We start from the raw sequence: 21,000 nt of genomic DNA, 5'->3' as shown, positions 1-21,000 counted from the left end.
AGTTCTGTTATTTTTTTTTTTAATGTTTACTTTTGAGAGAGAAAGAGACCATGTGAGCAGGGGAGGGGCAGAGAGAGAGGAGGACACAGAATCTGAAGCAGGATCCAGGCTCTGAGCTGTCAGCACAGAACCCAACATGGGGCTCGAACTCACGTCCTGTGAGATCATAACCTGAGCTGAAACCAGATGCTTAACTCACTGAGCCACCCAGGTGCCCCTTGGCTCGGTTATTTTTTAAAACAAGTTCACCATCCCCAGAAAATGTGTTCCTACTTAATTAAATAATTCAGGGGTACCTGGCTGGCTCAGCTGGTAGAGCATGTGACTCTTGATCTCAGGGTTGTGGGTTCAAGCCCCATGTTGGGTATAGAGGTTATTTACAAACAAAATCTTTAAATAATAATAGTGATTCAGACCATATATACAAGTACAAAGAAGATGGTAGGAGGTACCAGAAAATCCCACCTCCCAGTGATAATCACTGCTGTGTTTTGGTGGACATCCTTCCAGACATTTCTCTGTCCATATATCTACATGTAGATCTACTTACATAGTTATGGAGTAATATGCCTTTTCACTCAGATTAAGTTTTGATCTTCCTGTGTACCTAAGTACAGCTATACATAATTTTTTAATCATTTATTTTTGAGAGAGAGAGTGCAAGCACGAGCAGGGAAGGGGCAGAGAGGCAGGGGGGTGGGAAGAGAGAATTCCAAGCAGGCTCAGTACTGACAGCACAGAGCCCGGCATGAGGCTTGATCTCATGAACTGTGAGATCATGACCTGAGCCAAAATCAAGAGTTAGAAGCTTAAGCAACTGAGCCACCCAAGTGCCCCACATAATTATTTTTAATGGTTGCATTATATTCAGTTAACAATTTGTTCACTACTTATAAATGCCTAGATTTTCCAATTTTTATTATTATGTTGTAATGCATATCCTATATATATATATATATATATATATATTTTTTTTTTTTTTTTTTTTTTTTTTTTTTTAATTGAGCAGTTCTCTTTAGGATAACATTCTGGAAGTGTGCACTTTTTTTATGTTTTCATGCATATTGCCAAACTGCCTTCCCAAAAGGAAGTACCACTTCGTGGTACATGCTACATGAGTAGTGTAGCAATGTAGAAAAGTACCCATTTCCCTGGACCCTCACTAGGGCAGGCATCATGAGTCTTAATCTTATGGGTGAAAAATATTAGTATTTTTAATGGCTTGTTTGTATTTCTTTGGTGGTGAAGTGAGTACCATTTTTTTTTTTTTTTAACATGGTCATTTGTATTTCTTCTTTGTAAACTGCCTTTTTGTAGGGGATGGGAAGCTATGGCCCAGTGTCCTGCCCACAATAAGTAGTCAATATGCCCCTTGTTAGTTGACTTCGTTGACCTGACTTCTGTTTTGGACAGGTCCTGAAGGATTCTTTCATCGGTGATGCCAAAACATGCATGATTGCCAACATCTCGCCAAGCCACGTGGCCACTGAACACACTCTGAATACCTTGCGTTATGCTGACCGGTGAGTTGCTCTCAGGTAGCAGGTCGTGTGTACAGGTCTCATACACACATAGGGGTCTGATCTTGAGCTCCAGAAGCCTGTTCTTGAGGCAGTGATCCTAGTACCAAAGGGGAATGTGCAGTTGGTCATTTGAAGAATGGGACCTGGTAGGCCTTGCCATTTTACAAGTGTAAATGTGACAAGAGGAAGAGGACACGTTCCCCGGTTCAGGAGACAACTCCATTGGTGATTTTTAAATGGCTATTGGGAAATGAAATTTCTTTGGAGTTGAAGGCTCAAGGTTTTCTTCCTGCTAGCCTCAGCCCTAATCGTAAGGGACAGAATACATGTTACTTGTCAAAGCAGAGACTCTTAGAACTTTGTAGGTCCAGAAGAGAGCAACCCAGATATAACATGTTACAGAAGGATAAATTGAGCCCAGAGAAGGGCAGGAATTTTAAAAGGGCTCATTGGGAATTGGTGGTAAAGCCAGCACCTTTGACTATATATTTGGGGTGACTTTGGTATCTGCCAGGGTCCCCCCAACCCCACCCCATGTCTTACTCTGTGGTCACATATGTTTCCTACCATGGATGAAGACGCTACCATTTCCATTCTTTCCTCTGGCTGCTTTGCTGCTTGGTCCTGTCTTACATCTTTTTCTGTGGTCTCCCAGAAGCTGTCTCCTCTCCAAGGTTAACAAACTATTTGAGGGAAAGCTTTTCTTTTTTTTTTTTTTTTTTTTTTTTACTACTGTTGAGGAATCTTTAGTATCCATGGCATTTTATGAAATTCATTGGGAAGGAAAAGTGAGGTATTATTTAAGTTCAATGAAAACAGGAAACCTTATCTTTTTCTCTACCATATCTATTGCTCAGACAGTGCTTTACCTGGTAGACGCACAATAAATATTTGTGAATGAAAGGAGGAACTCTTCCTGGGTGTCAGGGTGAGGCACTCTGTGTACCGTCTCATTTAGATAGGAGAGATACTTTACACAGTGGTTACAAGAGCTCTGGAGTCCAGACTATCTGGGCCAATATCCTACTTCTGCCTCAAAATAGCTGAGTGGTCTTGGGCATAAGTTTTGGGTCCAGTTTCCTTATCTGACAGGGGATATTAGCATCTACATCATACAACAGTTACATGGAATCAGTGAGGATAATATGTGTGAAGGGCTTACCAACATGCTGGGCACACAGTGACTACTCAATATGTTAATTTAATTTATGTGTTAATTTAACCAATGGTAATACTAATAGGTCCCCAAAATAGGTTTCTTTTATTGCATGATTTCCTAATGCCTGCTCACTAGCACTGCTAGAGGAAAGGCTACTTCATGAACTGAGATCAGATAGAAGATACGAGATGATCCAAACTTGTTTCCAAAAACCCAGTATGGCTGGAAATTCTTTACCCCCATGTATCCATTACCCAGCTTCAACAGTTATTAACAGTAAGCTGAACTTGCTTCATAACCCCACTCACTCTCCAAATCACAGACATTGTTATCAATTGCTTAGACTAATAACTTCATCATTAGAAGCAGAGAACAAGACCATCTCCTCATTTAGTGACTCAGTAAAGGAAGATGAAAATAACCCTTTCTCATAGGGGATGTATTAAGTATAATTGCAAAATTATTTGAAATAATTTTGGCTTTAAATAGAATGGAAAAAGTATAATAGAATTCTCTTCATTTGAAGCAGTCTAATACATTACTGAAAATAAATGAAGGGCACCTGGATGGCTCAGTTGGTTAAGCATCCAACTCAGATTTGAGCTCAGGTCATGATCTCACATTTCATAAAACAGAGCCCTGAGTTAGGCTACGTGCTGAGAGCAAGGAGGGGGCTTGGGATTCTCTCTCTACCTCTGCCCCTCACTCACTCAATGTGCTCACTCGCTCTCTCAAAATAAAAAAATAAATGAAAGCCATTTATTTTAGGTGCTTAAATGAGGCCTAGAAGAATGTTGCTAAGTAGTCCAGAAATAAAGTTCCATAGTTCTAATAGATGTATCAGAAGAGCTCACTGATAGTTGTGATTTTGGTGACATGAAAAGTACACTGGAAGCAGTTAGCATCAATGACCAAATTTCCTGTAGGATTCCTTCTGGCACTCAGCTGTCTATAGTTATTTACTGTGACTCCTAGTGAGAAATTTTGGTGTTTCTCTCTTAATTAAACTAAAATATTTAAGATTTTTATAATAGGAAGTAATATGGAACCATCTAGACTTACCGTGGCACCTCTCAGCCCGTTGCTTGTATGTCCTACTGCAACACCTAAACAAAGGCCCGTGGATACAATTCGTGTGTCTTTAGCCACATACTACATCTCTTTGCTTAGCTATGTTGCCTGTCTTCCTTGGCTCTCAGACTTAAAGGTAAGATTTAAATGAAGTCTCAGTGTCAGACTTACGATCTTGGTTTTCAGAAATGACCAGGTGTCATTTGGCTACCAGTAATGATTGGATTAAAACCAAAACAATGGAGGGGCACCTGGGTGGCTTAGTCAGTTAAATCATCTGACTTTTGGTTTCAGCGTGGGTCATGATCTCACAGTTCATGGGTTCAAGCCCTGCATCAGGCTCTGTGCTGGCAGTGTGGAGTCCTCTGTCTCTGCCCCTCCCCCACTCATGTTCTCGGCCTCTCAAAATAAATGGATAAACTTAAAATAATGGAAGAGACATTTTATGGGAGCCCCCAAGTAGAAGTAGTACTCCCTTCTAGAGGATTTTTAAATATATCTTTTTAATTAAGTAGGCTCCATGCCCAATGTGGGGCTTGAACTCATGACCCTGATATCAAGAGTCGCATGCTCCACCGAATGAGCCAGCTGGACACCCCACCTCCTAAGGGATTTTAATGAAGAATCTACAAACTACTGGACAGTCACATTTTTACTTGATGTCACCTTGTAATTGAAAATTCCTACAGTGTTTTTAAATATCACAGAGTAAGAGACTGAACTTGACAACTAAATCCTAGCAGAGACCTAATTCTGGCTTTTCCATCTTCTCTAAAATTCCAATGTGGAATAGAGCACGGTTCTCTATTTCTCTACCTAGGAGGCAACTTTGCCTCCCACAGGACATTTAGCAATGTCTACAGACATTTTTGATTGTCATGACTTAGAAGTGCTTCTGACATTTAGTAGGTGGAAGCCAAGGATGCTGCTAAACATCCCATAGGGCACAACACAGGACAGTTCCCCACAACAAAGAATTATCTGGTTTTCCAAATACCACTATGCTAAGGTTGAGAAACCCTAGGAATAGACAGGTCACTTTTCCTTTAGTGGAATTAGCACAGCCTGCTTATTTCCAGAAGGTTTTGCTTCCTGAGTTCTAGCAAGTTTGAGGGAATTCATTTTCTTAGAGAAGCCTGAAAGGAGATGGGCTGCAGGAAAAGTGGGCAGGTGAGTGGTAGACACCAGGCTCCTGAGTTGGTCCACCTTCAAGAAGTACAGCATGGGCCCTACATGGATGTAGTGCAGTTCCAAGACCGGCTCCTCTGGCCTATCCCATGGGACTGAGGTGATTTCCAAAACTTCTGATCATAGAATGCTAGGTATATGCTTATATCCTCAGAGAATACACTCGTCTTTTTTGTAATACTTTTTGTTTGGTTTTTAAAAAATATAGAAAAGGAATTAAGGAGCATACAGGAATACACATTTAACATAAAATGGTAATTTACAGGGTCAAAGAACTAAAGAAAGGCATTAAATGTTGTGCTTCAGCTACCAGTCGAAATCGGACCTCTGGAAACTCTTCTCCAAAACGAATCCAGAGCTCCCCTGTGGCCCTGCCAGGGGATAAGTGTTCTCCCAAAAAAGTCAAGCTGGGACTTCAGCAGTCATTCACAGCAGCTCCTGGCTCCATGAGAGGGAAGGCTCATCCTCTGGCAAACCGCCCACCCAATATCCCTTTTGCTCCTGTACCTAAAGTTCCCAGTAAAAGGGGTGGATCCAGAGGGAGTCTTCACCAAGAGTGGGTCATTCAGACTAGCCCTGTGAAGGGAGCCACACGGTCTGGACATTCAGTCAAAAAAAGAGAAGAGTCTGCCTCATTGTGCTCTGAGAAAATTCAAATGAGCCACAAAGCTGCCCGCAGGTGGGGAAGCAGGACCCCCGGCCCAGGAGAAGACCCGGTGCATGGCAAACTGCCCTCCAAGTGCAAGAAAGTGCAGACTGTGCAGCCAGTGCAGAAGCAGCTTGTGTCACGAGTTGAGCTCTCCGCTGGCAACCTCCACCACTTAGCAGAATACAGTCAGGGCAGCAAGGGGAGCACACCTGCCAGGTCTGCCTCTGAAGCTCGGACAGACATCCCTCCACACCAGAAGGAGAGGGAGGAACATTTGCGCTTTTATCACCAGCAGTTCCAGCAGCCGCCTCTCCTCCAGCAGAAGTTAAAGTACCAACCACTGGAAAGGTTTTTATGCCGGTACAGGCCCCTAGAGGGGCAGCTCCAGGAGACCCCTCCTCCCTTCTGCTCTTACTCTGAGAGCCAGGATGGAGCCCAAACTGAGGACCTTGATGACAGCGATTTCAGTGAAGATTCTTTTTCACATGTCTCCAGTCAGAGAACCACAAAGCAGAGAAACACCCTAGAGAATAGCGAAGGTTCATTCTTCCTTCATCAGAGGGAACAAGGACCTGAGGAGCAGGTGGCTGAAAGGCAGCGAAGTCTGCTTTTTAACCCCAGGACAGATGGTGATGAGAAGTGTCTAACTGGAAGCTGGATGTACTCCAGGGACCCCACAAGCCACAGAAGAGCAGCACTTAATCGTGGCCACAGCCCAAGTAAGTTACCTTTGGACTGGAGCAGAGAGGAGGACTCTGCCTCCTCAGCACCTTCTCCCAGAGACAACCTGGCAGAGAAGCCTTACTGCTCACAGGTAGAGTTTGTATATGGCCAGAAAAGAGGTGGCAGCCCAGCCTTTGATCTCAGACAGAATGCCTTCAGAAGTGAGGTTCCTGGGCAGGCCGAGGGTACTTCACCATCCCTGGAGGCAGATGGTTTCATTTTCTCACTATCCCACATTGCAGTTGCAAGATCTCCAGACCAAAGAGACACAGTCAGTACACCTCTGAAAGAAGTCAGACAAGACAGCCCAACAGCAAAGAACAGTTACGCATACCAAGACGACGACTCTAAAGGGGAATCAGGCACATGCTCTGAATATGCTTCTGGAGTGATGGCTCCCCTCACTGTGTCCCTCCTGGAAAACACAGACAATGAGGGCTCTCTTTCCTTGGAGCAGCTGGCCCACGATGGGCCTGTGCATAGTCTAGCGGCAGTGGACACAGGGGGACCAGCTGTGGACCACACAGTGTCATCTGATGATCAAAAGGCACTTCTGCCAATCTCTTCGGCAACTGGGCACCTGTGGCTCTCATCATCTCCCCCTGACAATAAGCCTAGTGGTGGTCTTCCAGCTCTGTCCCCATCACCCATCCGTCAGCAGCCCCCAGACAAGCTACCCACAAGTGAGGCCGACCTAGGAGGGGTCTGCGAGAGCACAGAGACTGCTCTCTTCTCCCAGGAACATGTGGGTAGCCAGCAGTATGATGCTGATGCTAAGGACACAGAGCTGAACAGCTCCCAAGGTTTCCCAGGAAAGCCCTTCCCCACCATACATACTGGAGGACCCCACCCTGGGCCTATATTCACCCCACAAACAGAAAGTAGTGATATGGCTGACCAGCCCTGGGTCCAGGAAAGAAAACATCCAACAGGTCTTGGTTGGCAGGAGCTGACTTTGTCCACAGACCCCATCAAGTTGTCCTGCTCCAACACAGACGTCGTATGGCTCAAATACAGGCTGATTCCAAGATGCTTAGCAAGGCCAGGCTCTCCCCTGATCGCCAGCTGCTCTCCAGAGACGGCAGGAAAAGTCCATCAGCTCACCCTGGGGCATGCACAGTAAGTTGGACACTCCCCAAGACTCGAGCCCCTCCGGCACCCCTACTTCCACCTCAGGTTAACGTTTTGTCTGTCCTGGGAATGGCTATTGTTGGCTCAGTGTCAGAGCTATTCTACGACTAGAGAGGCTTTGTCCGGCTTTTCAAGGTAGCTTGCCTAGATGCACCTGACATGGAGAGCAAGAATAAAATGTATGGGAGCAGGCCCACCAGGGTGGATGAACCCTGAGTCTGGGAAAGCTGGGACTTGAGTGGGAGAAAGGAGGATCTGTCACCTGTGGTAAGTTCAGAATCCTCTTCATTCTGTCGGGTCTGTATTCCTGAAGTGCCGCCCAGAGATGCAAAAGCTGTAGCCTTGTGCCCGCAGAACCAAGACAGGCTGGCCATCTTCCAAAATGGTGAAGTTGATCAAAAACAGAGGGACTAGTGGCTTGTACTGCTTTCCTCAAAGGATGCTGTAGATGGTGCAGCAAAAAGAGATGGGACAGAGGCATAGAGAAAAAAAGGCAGAGGGATCAAGCAGGGCCCCTCTCAGCATTAGAGGCTGGGAGATGGAGGGCAGGGTGGGTGTGTGGGAACAGAGGCTACAGCCCTTTGCTAGGCCTCCTGATATCTAGGCCGGCTGTGTGCCTGCTGCTCGCTTTGGCTCCAGGCTAAGGCCATGGACAAAGAAAAGGACGTGCAGGGATGCATAGGTGAGAGGAACCTGGCAGATCCTCCAGTTTCTAGCTCAAACCCCCTGCTTTGGTCCCTGGACGCCCAGGGAGGAGAGATGATGGCAGGCAAAACAGCAGGCTCTACCTCGTGCCAAGTGTGTCACCTCCAGTGGTCACAGCCTTGAACCTTTTGGCAGGGAAGCTATGGGCAGCTCCTGTAAAGAGCACTCATCCCTGTCCTTCAGTGTAGCTGGGGAGGCAGGGACAGCTTGAGAAGTGCCTCTTTCCTGGTATCTTCTTGGTATACTCTAGTGCCTAAATAAGCCCTAAGAACAGGTGACAGGGGAGGAGGTGATGGTGAGCTGGCCTTGGTCAAAGCTTTGACCACTTTGGGCAGAAATAAGGCCTGGAAATAAGGCTCTCAGCTCCCAAAAGTTGCCCAAGAGAGATGGAAGGCCCAGAGGATCACACTGTCCCCTCTGGTGTTTCCAGGCAGGTGGTCATCCGAGCACACCAGGAACAGCTGGATGAAATGGCAAAACTGGGCTTCAAGGAGGAGACCCTAATGAGCCAGTTGGCTCTTAATGTAAGTGGCCTTGGCTAGACCCTCAGGGACTCTTGGGAATTAGCCTGTGGGTAATTTGATGGTCATCCTTGTTTGCTGCAGTTATGTGTGGGGTAAGGTCTGCTATCCTACTCTAGGAGGCCTTGTGCCATTCCTCTGACATAGCTCAAGGGGGGCGCAAGGACAGGTGAGAGATGGTACTACACTCCCTGTTTCCAGGCTAAAATGTTTCCAGCCTCTATCCTGTGCCATTCTGCCTTCTTGACTTGCTAGGGCCCCTGCCTGTGACAGTAAGTGACCTACCACATGCAAACCAGGGGTACTTTCACAAAAACAACCCTCTGTCCTGTAGAATACCTCTCACAGAAGTTTCTCAAATGCAGGGGTGCCTACCTGGCTCAGTCAGTGGAGCATGCAACTCTTGAGGTTGTGGGTTTGAGCCCCACATTGGGTAGAGATTACTTTAAAATAAAAACCTTTTTTTAAAATTCATTTTGAGAGAGTGCGCGCAAGCTTGAGCAGGGGAGGGGGGGGGGGGAGAAAAGAATCCCAAGCAGGCTCTGTGTTGTCAGCGCAAAGCCTGATGTGGAGCTCGAACCCACAAACTGTTGAGATCATGACCTGAGCTGAAGTCAGATGCATAATGGACCAGGTCACCCAGGTGCCCCTTAAAAATAAAATCTTAAAAAAAAGTTTCTCAAATGCAGAGAAATGAGCCTCACCCTGTGCCATAGTGACTCTCCTGCAGATTTTCCAGCTGAAGGATGGACCTGGGCTCTAAAAACTTGCAAGAGAAGGGACTAGAAAAGCAGATCCTGAGAGAAGGCTAGCAAAAGCTCCATTTGTCCTTTGTTTCCTTTCTCAGGATTTTGAAGATTTTGTGACCCAGCTGGATGAAATCATGGCTCTGAAATCCAAGTGCATCCAGAGTCTGAGGAGCCAGCTTCAGCTATATCTGGCCTGCCACAGGCCAGCCACCGCCCCTGAGAGAACAATGGTGTCTTAGAGTAAGACCCAGTATGAGGTGATGGCAGCTCGGGAGCCTGTGCTGAAGGGGCCTCTGCCAGGTCCTCCCTGCAGATACCAGACCCACTCCCTGATCCTTCTCAGGCTACCCTTTCCCTAGCCACACATGGCCTTGACTGGGCCCCAGCTCCTCTCTCAGGACCAAGACTCTGTCCCTCAATTTCAAGCACAAGGCCATCTGTAAGGAAGGACAGAGCAGCCTAAAAAAAAACAATATGCCCCTCCCTTTTCTTTGGGGCTAGAAGAGAATTTGTCTTACTGACCTCTTGTCTGGAAACACACTTGGGTCTAATAACCTTGTAGATGTTTCTGAATTTAAGGCTCAGAGGATGAGGTCAGTGGTAATGTAAATGCCAAAGGCCACAAGCTGGAGAAGAAAACATGCTGAACTCAGGGGCTTTGTTAGATGAATTCTGTTCTTCAAGACTTAGCCAAAAACTAAAACACTGGTGGCTTGTAGTGGGGGCTCGGTGAGCTCTGCCCCATCAGCCCTTAGAGACTGGTTTGGGCTTTAGGTTGCATACGTGGGACAGGCTTTATACCCCCAGTTCCCCTCCCTTCCTGCAATCCAGACACAGAAGGGAGTGTTCATATTACTGCATTATTCTTTTCCCATCTCTGCCTTATGCTGGATGACTGGCCTATTATAAGCCCTAACAGCACCCATGCTCCTGTGGCAGGCAGTTCCTGGCTCCTGAGTCCTCACCTGTCACACCCTCTCGTGGCAAAGTTGAAGGGGAGGATCTCAGGCAAGTCCATCTCCTAGTGTTAACTTTAACATGACCCTGACTGTCTACTACCTCAAGAGCCTGTGTTTAGTAGTATCTTGGCACAGAGTGCTCCAGTCAGTAGTCTTGAGAATCTGAAGCAGAATTTTTACACACCCCTTCATATGAGTCCTCCTTGCTATGTATCTTTTCATCAGGAAGAGGCTCAAGACAAAGACAAATACAAACTGGTCCATCACTTACTAGGGCCTCCTGGGTCAAACTTGAGATTCATGTGTCACAGCCTTGGCCCAGATGCCCACTATAATGTGTGAATCTTCCATTTCTTACAGGGAAAGGATACCTTTGTAAGGTTTTAAAAGGAAGGCTTAATTAAGAGGATAGAAGCATTAACTGGCTTTCAACAACACTGCAGCCCTGCCACCCTCTGCCTGATCTGAGCACTAGAGGGCGGCCTCTTTCCTGGCCAAAAGACTGCAGTCTCTCCTCACATGATCACTCAAAATACTAGACCCATTCCCAGCCATGAGCATAAGGTAGGGACTGCAGGATGGCATTAAGTATAAAGACCAGAAACTTCAGGGAGGAATCTAGTTCTCTCAGCTACAACAGCACCACTGAGAGCTGGTGAAACAGTCTGAATCCAGTTCTGCCTGTGGCACACAGCACATAAACGCCTGATGCTTCTCACAGGAAAAGGTACTTCCTCGTTTCTGAGTGACTACACCACAGGCCCAGCCTGTCTCACCTCCACAGTCTTGCAGGAAGGCATATGTCCTTGTTCCAGAGACTGAGCTACATCAGGTTTGTAACAGATCCTCATCTGGGTCTGTCTGCCTCTGCAAACCAAAACCCAGGGCAGACTGCAGGGCCAGCTTCTGGGTACCAAAGGCCTACAGTGGGAAGAAAGTACTAAAAAGACAGAAAATTGTTAGCTCCTATTTCATGAGCAGCAAATCTAAGCAGGAATCTCTTCACCACCCACCCCAACCCCTCAGTAAAACAGCACTTGGCAATAAATTATCACAGCAGAACATACCTTTTAGAGTTTTATTAGTAGTTCTCTGAAGAATCAAAATAGTTAGCAAATTACTTTAGATTCAAGACTGTATATCCTTTGTATTTAGATCTTTAATGATGAACAACATAATACAAAACAAACGAAAGAGACTGATTTCTATGACTAGGTGTTACTCATTGTGTCATCCTAGAGCAGAGGGCTGGAGGGAGAGGCTGTTCTCCAAGGAGAACTGAGGTGGAGTTAGTGCTGGGCTACTAAATTGCAGCCTATTTCTCCCCACTCGATGTGCTGGGAAGGGGCTGATGATTTCTTAAACCAACAACTGCTTCCAAGAGAAGGGAGCTCTAAAATCCTGGGTAGCAGAGGATTGTGGTCCAAACCAAGCCAAAAGAAACAGGCTAGGGCAGGGAAGCATGGTAACTGCCTGGCAGAAGAGGCAAACTCAGCGCCCCATGGGGAAAAGGGCATTTTTTGCACCTCAGAGAGATTGCAGAACCAGTGTAACACTAAGATTTTGTTGAAAGAAAAAAAAAAAAAAAACCCTGGAAGAACCTTTCAATTGCACTCAACCTGGATCAGAGTTCAGTCCACCAGTGCAGGGGAGGGAAGCATCTAGCCCTAAAGCAGCAGAGTCTGGCCCTCCCACCCCTTCTTCCTGACTCCTTTTGGCAGCTGGGCCAGGTTTCGGCTGAGGACAAACAGACCCCAGAAGGACCAGGGAAGTCTCTCTGGAGGGCCAAGGTGGGAAGGTCACTTCTCAAAATACAAATACATTTAATATGGAAGGAGCCAGAGCAGTTCTGGAGGCATTCACATGCCCAAATCTTCCCTACTTTCTCCCCAGCTCAGACTGGCAAGCACAGTCTCCACGCCTGACCTTCCACCCCCAAAAGAAAATCGGGAAGTGTGTCCCTTCTCCTTCCCCACACATGGGATCCTCAGGGCCTCCTGCGGGGGTGGTTCCATGGCAGGGCCTACGCAGCGCCTGGTCTCAGCTGGCTCCTGCCCGAGCCATGAGGTCTTCCAAAGCATTGTCCTGGTCATTGTTGTGTAGTAGCAGAACTTCCTTAATGTCTTTCAGTTCAAAGCCCATTTCCTTAAATTTGCTCATTAACTGAAGAAACTCCATCATCTAAAGGACAAAAGAGAAGAAAGATTGAAGAAAGGGGTCTGGCCACATAGTAGGGTAGAGGAATGTGTATGTAGGGGGCTGCTTGGGGGGAGTCTGCATTTTTTGCCAGAGCCTCATGAGGTCCCCCAACAAGCACAAGGGGGCTGTAGAGGAAGCCAGGCAGACAGGCTGATGCCACAGCCTATCATCCTTCAGGAACTATGCCCAGTTCCAACTCCTGCTGTCTCATTTGCATCCCACTAACCAAAATCCACACTCAAGGCAGGATACTGAACCCAGAAACAGCCAGGAAGCAGGCTGGGCAAAGTGACTAGCAATCTCCTCAGTCATCCAGAAGTACGGCTTTTTGCCCAGGTCATTTCCCCTTCCCTTCCCTGGGACTCTAGATAATCTTCAACCCAATACGTCATCAAGCCTCTAACAACCCCAACTATCCAAATGCTGTCTGGACACTTAAGAAATTATGTATTTTGACTACCTCTGCCTGCACTCACTAGTAGGGAAAGGTGATTCTTGGACAGGAGACACTACTTTGTCCCTCCTTTCCAGAGGGTTCCCTTGAGGCACAAAGGGTCCTACCTTTTCCTCTGAACACTGGTGCATTTCCAGAGCCTCTTCCACTAAAAGAGGGTCGAAGCCCTTCTCACAGAGCTGTCCATGTGCAAAGAGATAGTCGAGAATCTTAAAAAAAGAAAAAGGTTTGAGCACTTATCACCACTCTTGCCTGAGTTTCCCAAGAGTCTTAAGCCAGTAAGGGTGACGTCTGCTTCCCACCTGGCTATTAGATCCTGGATAGGACTTGAATTTGTATTGTGAACTGCATCCAACACAGTAGGACCTCGGTGACTATTTGCTGAAAAGACAGGCATACCCTTCTAAACATGAGTAGCCATTTTTCAAAGGAGTTCCTGTCACAGCTGACTCATATCTCCCAGAATGTCAACTCCACAGACTGGGCAGAATATACTAACAAATAGCCCAAATCACAAAATGCCAAGATTTAGGTCTCCAGTACCCCATTTTGGAACACTCTGGGCATCTATGACAGGATAAACATTTCTGGGAGGAGACATCAGACCATATCTCAAGACTAGTGTGCCCTTTCAGGAGGGGCAGAGAACAGTCCAACGGCTCCAATGCACCCTTTCCTCTAGGCTTTTCTCTAGCATAGGTCCCAGGGCAGCCCCCAAAGCAGAAGCACTACTGCTGAGGCTGCTACTTTCTCCAAAAATATTGCCCTGAGTCCCGCCAACTCACAGGAAAGGACGCTGGGGCTAGGAGTCTGATGGGGCTCTAGGATATAAGCAGAACATTACTCCAGCCCCAGAGGTCTAGGACCTCTCTCCAGGCTGACCACTCACCACCCACCCCACGCCAACCCCCAGCCAACCAACCACTCACCTGCTCAATATTCTCTCCTTTCTTCTTCATGGCTCTCAGGACACACTCATATGAGTAGCCCATGTTGACCACGGTCTCCACACACTGCCGCTCACTGGGGGACAGTGTCTGCAGTTCAGAATAGGCCTGGGGACAGCTGGGAGTGTTGGGCACTTGTGACATTGAGAAATTAGGAGGTGTGACCTGGTGGTGGAGAAACCAGAGGATCAGGCAGGAATAAAGACAACTGGGGCCCCAGAAGACATGTCCCCTAAGTAGCCCAGTCCAGGGGCTTGCTATTTCTGACACTTACCACATTCCCAAACAGTTGACCTGGTAGAAAGGGCCAGATTGCTGGCCAGACATCCTAAAGATGGGTGAGGAAAAGAAAAGCTGGGAAGACACCTGCAATTGGATTGTCCTCTGCCCTCATCCCAGCTTGCAGAATAAGAAAATACTACAAGAGCTACATGCCCTTCTATGTTCAAATCCCTTGGGCTTGAATTGGAGAAATAAGTTCTGAGACTGCCCATGGGACTGAGGGCAAGATGGCTGCTATGATTTCTCTCCAGGGCTCCATTATCCCTTTCACAGGTTGTGCTTCAGAGTCATAAAAGGTTCATTCACCTCAGACACCCCTAACTCTGGGGCTCTTTCCCAACAATGTCTCTATCCCTGCTTCTATCCCTGGGCTGGGCAGAGACTGCGAGTGCTGTTGCCCTGCACCACAAGCTACAAGGCTTCAATTCCCTGCTACAGCTGCCAATACTGAAGGACTATTAGCCACACCAGGCTGGGCCCTCAAAAAATGGAATGTGTACTCCAGGGCCCTGCTTCTACTGTCCTGCAGGCAGCCTGCTACATGCCCTAGGACTCTATTAACCTCAGTCGGATTGATGGGTAGAACTCTTTCTACCCCTTCTGATAATGACTCAGGCCCAAGGCATGAAGGCTGCTCACTCCCAGGCCTAAGGACCAAACCACAATGGAACAAGGTCATAGTTTAGCCCAGCTCCCAAGAACCAGGGGAAGTATTTCAACAGAATTCTTACTTCCTTTGAGGGGAGGGAGGGTGTGCTTAAGAAGCAGGGAACTCAGCTCCCCCCCGCCCTCCGCCCCATCCTAGAAAGACATTCAAAGTTAATAGCTATAACCAGATACTTTCCTCAAAGTCAGTTGGGAAAAGCCAAAACTATAGGCCTTAAAGCTCACTGTTTCCTCTTATCCATCTCACCCACAGCACACCCCTGGCAGCCTAGTCACAGGGCTCACTCATTGAGTTACAGGAGTCACAACAGGGCAGAGACTGGATCAAACCATTCTGGTACTTCGCAGGTCCCAACAAATCTCTCTTCAGGGTCAGGGTCTAACTGGGCTTGAGAATACCAAAAGCCAAATATGATTAATCATACTGCTGGCACAGTACTTATCACATCACAGTATTGGTGTTTACAGGCCCTGCTCATCAATTGTTGAATAAATGGAGGTCTATTAGGATTTTTTTTTTTTTTTTTTTTTTTTTTGAGAGCAAGTGGGGGAGGAGCAGAAAGAAAGGAAGAAAGAGAATCTTAAAAAGGCTCCAAACGGGGCGCCTGGGTGGCGCAGTCGGTTAAGCGTCCGACTTCAGCCAGGTCACGATCTCGCGGTCCGTGAGTTCGAGCCCCGCGTCAGGCTCTGGGCTGATGGCTCGGAGCCTGGAGCCTGTTTCCGATTCTGTGTCTCCCTCTCTCTCTGCCCCTCCCCCGTTCATGCTCTGTCTCTCTCTGTCCCAAAAATAAATAAAAAACGTTGAAAAAAAATTTAAAAAAAAAAAAAAAAAAAAAAAGGCTCCAAGCATGGAGCCTGATGCAGGGCTCAATCCCACAACCATGAGATCAAGACCTGAGCTGAAATCAAGTCAGATGCTTAGCCACCCAGGTGCTCTGGTCTATTAGGATTTCAAAGGGGGAATTTAATTTAACACAGCAAATTGACACTGATTCTCCCTCCCCAAAACCCACTACAATGATAATAAAACTATTAATCTTTAAGGTCAAAAAAAGAGGGAACAGCAGTGGACAATATATTTCAATGAAATATTAGAACATGGAATGCTAGCAGAAGCAGTGAAGTTATAAGTAAGTGGGAGAAAGAAGAGTCAGTCCACCAGCCTTTCAAAACTCCTGAGAGGGGTTCAGCATTTGGAAGCACCAGGTACTGTTGTGATAAGGCAAGGACACAAAGTGAGTGATTACAGCGATAAGACCCTCAGGGAAAACCTTCCCCACCTGACCCTCACCCTCTTCAGGGGGGCAGAAAGTTCAGTCTCTAGCACTAAAATATGGATACAAGGGATGGCATATGACAAAATGAGCTATAAGAACAAAGAGGGAATTTAAGTAAAAATCCTATACACCAGACTTCCCCAACCTTCCTTAACCCCCAAGCAGAATTCTCAGGTGAAACTGTAAGCCTCCAAAACCTTCACATGTTGACACTTTGCAGAGCCCCCCAAAGCCTACTAACCTTCAACCTACAGTGAAACTTAGTGATTGGCAAGTACACCCCAACACACACATTTTCCCCTCTGCTGATTTTTTTTAAGTGCCTCGCTCTTAAATGTGAATACAAAGCCAGAGATCCCAAACCAAGAGAGAGAATAGACAAAGCACTTGGAATTTAAAGTATGGTAAAGTAAAATTTTATTTAAAAGATTGTGAGATTTTTAAAAAATGATTATAAGACAGTCAAAGATATATCCAGAAAGTAAAACATAAAGACAAATAGATAAGGGGCATCTGGCTGGCTCAGGCAGTAGTAGCACGTGACTCTTAATCTCTGGATCATGAGTTAGAGCACCACACTGGGTGTAAAGATTACTTAAAAAATAAAAACCTAAAAAGTCTCCTCTTTTAAAGAAAAAGAAAAGGACAGGAAACAAAAGGATAGCACATTAGAACAACAGTCAAGGAGGTCCAATATCCAGTTACAGGAATTCCAGAAAAAGAGAAAACAAAATATTAATAAAAGAAAAAAAATCTCAAACAACAGATGTCGGCGAGGATGCAGAGAAAGAGGAACCCTTCTGCACTGCTGGTGGGAATGCAAACTGGTGCAGCCACTCTGGAAAACCGTATGGAGGTTTCTCAAAAAAATTAACAGTAGAACTACCCTATGACCCAGCAATTGAACTATTTGGTATTTATCCAAAGGATACAAAAATGCTGGTTCAAAGGGGCACGGGCACCCCCATGTTTATAGCAGCACTATCGACAATAGCCAAAGTATGGACAGAGCCCAAATATCCATCGCCTGATGAATGGATAAAGAAGATGTGGTATATATATTCAATGGAATATTACTCAGTGATAAAAAGGAAATCTTACCATTTGCAACAACATGAATGGAACTAGAGCGTATTATGCTAACCAAAATAAGTCAGAGAAAGACAAATATCATGTGATTTCACTCATGTGGAATTTAAGAAATGAAACAGATGAACATAGGGGAAGGGAAACAAAAATAAGACAAAAACAGAGAGGGAAACAAACCATAAGGGACTCTTAAATACAGAGAACAAACTGAGGGTTGCTGGTGGGGTGTTGGGTATGGGGATGGGCTTAGATGCGCGGTGGGCATTAAGGAGGGTACTTGTTGGGATAAGCACTGGGTGTTATACAAAAGTGATGAATCATTAGATTCTATTCCTGAAATCATTATTACACTATATCTTAACTAATTTGGATTTAAATTTTTTTTTTAAATCTCAGATTTTTTAAAAACTGAGCTGAGCCTTATGAAAGGATCTAGGAGGGCCTAGTAGCACAATAAATGAACAAGGCACAGCACACCATGAGTAAACTTCAAATCTCCAGAAATGAAGATCCCAAAATCTATTTGAGCAGGTGTTGGTTGGAAGAACACAGAGAAGCACAGGAATGCTAGAAAGCAGTGGAGCTTATACTTCAATAAAGTTTCTTTAAAAAGAGAAGGAACAATGTCTTGAAAATTCTTAAAGGGAAACAATCTTCAACTAAGAAATCTAAATCCATCCAAACTATCATTAGCACATAAGCTTAAAATTAAGACATTTCTGGACACTCAAGGACTCAAAACTGATAGGTTACCCAGTGTGTTTGGATGTGTCAGAATGAGAAAATTATCATTGGGTCTCTGATCGCTCTCTTGGAGCATTTGGACAAAACTGGAAACAAATACAAAGAAACTATGCAGAGGAGCACCTGCCTGGCTCGGTCCATAGTGCATGTGACTCAATCTTGGGGTTGTGAGTTCGAGCCCCATGTTGGGGGCAGAGAATACTTTAAAAAAAAAAATCTTCAAAAAAATTTTTGTGACTTTTTTTTTTTTTAAAGTATCCTCTACCCCCAACATGGGCTTGAACTCACAACCCTGAGATCGAGTCACATGCTCTACCAACTGAGCAAGCCAGGTGCCCCAAACTGCAAATTTTTTAAATGGAGTAATTTATGAGAAAAAACTGCAAAATTAAAAAAATATATATATCACAATACAGTATCTGAATTTGACAATAAATATTTACCCAATCATAATAATGTGAACAGCACCATTAATTTACCAAGTTTTGTGATATAATTATGATGGAAGCTATAGGAAGAAGGTAGAGGAGCTATTATAAAAGCTAAATCCTCAACTATAACAAAGTATAAAACTGTCTAAAATTGATAAATTTAGGGGGCACCTGGGTGGCTCAGTCAGTTGAGGGTCCAAATTTGGCTCAGGCCATGATCTCGTGGTTCATGAGTTTGAGCCCCACATCAGACTCGCTGCTGTCAGCACAGAGCTGGCTTCAGATCCTCTGTCCCTCTCTCTGCCCCTCCCCCACTTGTGCTCTCTCAAAAATAAACATCTAAAAAGAAAGAGTAAAATAAAATTAATTTAGAAAAAGCAACATAAGCACTTTATTTAGAAATACATAGATAAATCCCAGCAGAAATAGCTTAAAGAGTCCAAAGTGCCTAACTAAAGGAAGCAAAACTGGAGCTGGGGAGTGGTGAGTCAGGGAGCTACTGTTCTTCAATATGACTTGATTGGGGTGCCTGGCTGGCTCAATCAGTAGAGCATGTGACTCATGACTCTAAGGCCATGAGCCTTACATTGGGTGCAGAGATAAATAAGTAATTTAAAATAAATAGGGGCCCCTGGGTGGCTCAGTCGGTTAAAGCATCCAACTCTTGATTTCTGCTCAGGTCATGATCTCACAATTCATGAGATCGAGCCCTACATCAGGCTCCCCACTGACAGCATAGAGCATGCTTGGGATTCTCACTCTCTCCCTCTCTCTCTGCCCCTCTCTGACTCACTCATGCACACACATGCACTCTCTCTTTTTCAAAATAAACAAACTTAAAAAAAAAAAATTAGAGGGGCACTTGGGTGGCTCAGTTGATTAAGCATCCAACTCAGGTCATGATCTCGCAGTTTATGAGTTCAAGTGCCACATAGAGCTCTGTGCTGACAGCTCAGAGCCTGGAGCCTGCTTCACATTCTATGTCTCCCTTTCTGTCTCTGCCCCTCCCCCACTCATGCTCTCTGTCTCTCTCTTTCTCCTCCTCAAAAATAAAACATTAAAAAAAATTTAGGGGCGCATGGCTGGCTCAATCAGTTGGGTGTCCAACTTTGGCTCAGGTCATGATCTCACAATTTGTGGGTTCAAGCCCTGCATCAGGCTCTGTGCTGACAGCTTAGAGCCTGAAGCCTGCTTCAGATTCTGTGTCTCCCTCACTCTCTGTCCCTCCCCGACTCATGCTCGCTTGCTCTCTCTCAAAAATAAAGATTAAAAAAAAAATTTTTTTTAAATTTTCATTTAAAAAAATCTAGAGATACAGGGGCACCTGGGTGACTCAGTTGGTTAAATGGCCAACTTCAGCTCAGGTCATGATCTCACGGTTTAGGAGTTCGAGCCCCATGTTGGGCTCTGTGCTGACAGCTCAGAGCCTGGAGACGGCTTCGGATTCTGTGTCTACCTCTCTGACCCATTCCCACTCGTGTTCTTTCTCTCTCTCTGTCTCTCTGTCTCTCTCTCTCTTCCCCCCTCCTCAAAAATAAACACTAAAAAAAAATATCTAGAGACAACAGAAGAATTTGTAAGTATTAAAGCAATGGCAACAGAAGAAATGATAAACAGATGTGAACACATAAAAGTTAAGAGAGTATATGTCAAAAAAAATTTTAAATACACTTTTGGAGGGCACCTGGGTGGCTCAGTCAGTTAAGCATCTGACTCTTGCTTTTGGCTCAGATCATGATCTCACAGTTCTCTCTCCCCTCTATCTCCACCCCTGCACATACACATACACACTCTCCTGCACATACACACTCTCTCTCAAATAAATATGTATTTTTTAAATAATAAAATATACTTCCAAAGCAAACTGGCACTACTAATGCTTACTGGCCAAATTAGTAAATTCAGAAGTATAAGGAAAAGGCAAAGTATTTTGCTGAATCAACTGTGTAAGAGTAAGAAATGTATCCATACCCAGAGAAAGAGAACCCCAATGGCAGAGTGAGACTAACCAGTGAGCAGAGCCAGGTCCACAAAAGGCTGACATAGAGTAAGAAAAGCATGGCTAGGGCTAGGTCAGGCAGTTCTATGCTGGTCTCAGAAGAAGGGCGCATTACAAGATTATTCTTCTAAAACTAATCCATAGACTTCTCAACTTCTAAGATTAGTTTATATAAACACTAAAACATGGAATCAGAATCTGAAAAGTGAGACCCAAACATCAGGCCTAAAATAGCCAACAAGAACTAAATTCCAAGAACACTTCCCTTAGTTCCTAAACAGTGTATACAGGCCAGTTAACTCCTTTACTCCCCTCCCCCATCCTCAAGTCACTAACTATCCTGAAGAGAAGTGCTTTGTTCTCACCATGGGCCTCAAAAACTCACACTAAGATCAAGGGCCAGGATGGAAATCAGGCTTTGCTTCTTGGGGATAAGGGCCATGACTTCCTTAGAAAAACACCAGAACTTCAGTTCTGTTTATTTGCCCCTTGAAGGCAGAAAATCCCAAACCAGCAAGAAGCAGGTCCCCTTCC

The 21,000-nt window shown here is 45.3% G+C and overlaps 2 protein-coding genes and 1 non-coding gene across 5 annotated transcripts in view; 2 read left to right on the top strand and 1 right to left on the bottom strand.

Annotated features, from left to right (window-relative positions):
• KIF24 (kinesin family member 24) overlaps positions 1–11,940 on the top strand; it is a 74,832-nt gene extending 62,892 nt beyond the window's left edge. Inside the window, exons 10-13 of the mRNA XM_049625183.1 lie at positions 1,414–1,523; positions 5,207–7,432; positions 8,580–8,673; positions 9,518–11,940. Of these exons, the coding sequence (XP_049481140.1) occupies positions 1,414–1,523; positions 5,207–7,432; positions 8,580–8,673; positions 9,518–9,658 (2,571 nt within the window). The 3' untranslated portion in view covers positions 9,659–11,940. The remainder of the gene's footprint in view (positions 1–1,413; positions 1,524–5,206; positions 7,433–8,579; positions 8,674–9,517) is intronic.
• Positions 295–367, top strand: TRNAK-CUU (transfer RNA lysine (anticodon CUU)). The gene has a single exon. It is a non-coding gene; the product is annotated as a tRNA-Lys (tRNA).
• A 7-nt stretch (positions 11,941–11,947) lies between the features above and the next one.
• UBAP1 (ubiquitin associated protein 1) overlaps positions 11,948–21,000 on the bottom strand; it is a 61,749-nt gene continuing 52,696 nt past the window's right edge. For all 3 annotated transcript variants that reach the window (XM_049625195.1, XM_049625205.1, XM_049625212.1), the window contains 3 exons: positions 13,961–14,143; positions 13,139–13,240; positions 11,948–12,559 (listed from right to left, as the gene is read on the bottom strand). In XM_049625195.1, the coding sequence (XP_049481152.1) occupies positions 12,419–12,559; positions 13,139–13,240; positions 13,961–14,143 (426 nt within the window). In that variant the 3' untranslated portion in view covers positions 11,948–12,418. The remainder of the gene's footprint in view (positions 12,560–13,138; positions 13,241–13,960; positions 14,144–21,000) is intronic.

Source organism: Panthera uncia, chromosome D4 (assembly GCF_023721935.1).
Source record: "Panthera uncia isolate 11264 chromosome D4, Puncia_PCG_1.0, whole genome shotgun sequence".
Classification (NCBI taxonomy): Eukaryota; Metazoa; Chordata; class Mammalia; order Carnivora; family Felidae; genus Panthera; species Panthera uncia.
This window is presented reverse-complemented; position numbering and strand designations above follow the sequence as displayed.